General features: G+C 42.6%; 1 protein-coding gene across 1 annotated transcript; it reads left to right on the top strand.

Moving 5' to 3' along the window:
* On the top strand, window positions 1–939 carry LOC102845699 (olfactory receptor 8S1-like). Its single transcript, XM_006888217.1, has one exon. It carries the CDS (start codon window positions 1–3, stop codon window positions 937–939), a length of 939 nt encoding a protein of 312 aa, XP_006888279.1.
* The last annotated feature ends 427 nt before the right edge of the window (window positions 940–1366 follow it).

Raw genomic sequence — 1366 nt, 5'->3', positions numbered from 1 at the left:
ATGGCCTTGAGGAACCACAGCACCGTCACCGAGTTCATCCTTCTTGGGCTGTCCACTGAGCCACATGTCCAGGCTCTGCTCTTTGTGCTCTTCCTGGGGATTTACTTGTTGACCCTGTTGGGAAACCTCTTGATGCTGCTAGTCATCAGCCTTGATTCCCACCTTCATACTCCTATGTACTTCTTCCTGAGTCATCTCTCTTTTGTTGATCTTTGCTTCTCTTCTGTCACTGTGCCCAAGATGCTAGAGAACCTCCTATCGCAAAGGAAAACAATCTCAGTAACTGGCTGTTTGGCTCAGGTTTTTTTTGTCTTTGTCACTGCAGGGACAGAAGCCTGTCTGCTCTCAGTGATGGCCTATGACCGCTATGCTGCCATCTGCCACCCTCTGCTCTATGGGCAGATCATGAATAAACAGCTGTATTTACAGCTCGTGTGGGGCTCCTGGGGTCTGGGATTTCTGGATGCATTCATCAATATCCTCCTAGCTATGAACTTGATATTTTGTGAGGCCCAAGTCATCCACCATTACAGCTGTGAAATGCCATCTGTCCTTCCTCTGTCATGCTCCGATGTCTCCAGAAACATCATTGCTTTGCTCTGTTCTACACTCTTACATGGGCTGGGAACCTTCCTCTTGATCTTTTTATCCTATGCACACATTATTTCCACCATTCTAAGCATCAGCTCCACTACAGGTAGAAAGAAGGCCTTTTCTACCTGCTCCTCCCACCTCACTGCAGTCACACTTTACTATGGCTCAGGTTTGCTTCGCAATCTTATGCCAAACTCAGGCTCCACTATGGAGTTGATCTTCTCTGTGCAGTACACTGTAGTCACTCCCATGCTGAATCCTCTCATCTACAGCTTGAAAAACAAGGAGGTGAAGGCAGCTATGAAAAGAACTTTGGAAAAGTATTTGCAACATATCAAGTGTTGAAATAAAGATAAAGGATGGTAGAGAATTGGGGGAAAATTGCATACCACAGGACATTAGATGGTCCTGTGCTGTGGGCTAAGAAAAAAAATCAAAGTACCTGAGATTAACTGAAGCCACTAGGCAGAAAGCTAGAATATTTTTCCCATTCACTTATCTGATTGAGTTTCTTCTGTCTTCATTGTGCTTTTGCTTTTGTCTTTGTCAGAACCTTTTCCTTCTGCAAATTAAACGCTATATTTTAACATGATTATTTCTCATAATGCTGGATTATTTCCAGAGATATAACTTCTCTAGTAGTAAAGACCATTGAAATGCATAGATAGTGCACTACACAGCAAGAAAAGGCAAACCGTCAAATATTTTTACTTATTTTTACATTTTCCCATGCACATATTGATCTATCATGATCTTTCTTATGTCTGAATAT

Source organism: Elephantulus edwardii, unplaced genomic scaffold (genome assembly GCF_000299155.1).
Source record: "Elephantulus edwardii isolate Elephantulus edwardi_28Jun2011 unplaced genomic scaffold, EleEdw1.0 scaffold00065, whole genome shotgun sequence".
Lineage (NCBI taxonomy): Eukaryota > Metazoa > Chordata > Mammalia > Macroscelidea > Macroscelididae > Elephantulus > Elephantulus edwardii.
This window is presented reverse-complemented; position numbering and strand designations above follow the sequence as displayed.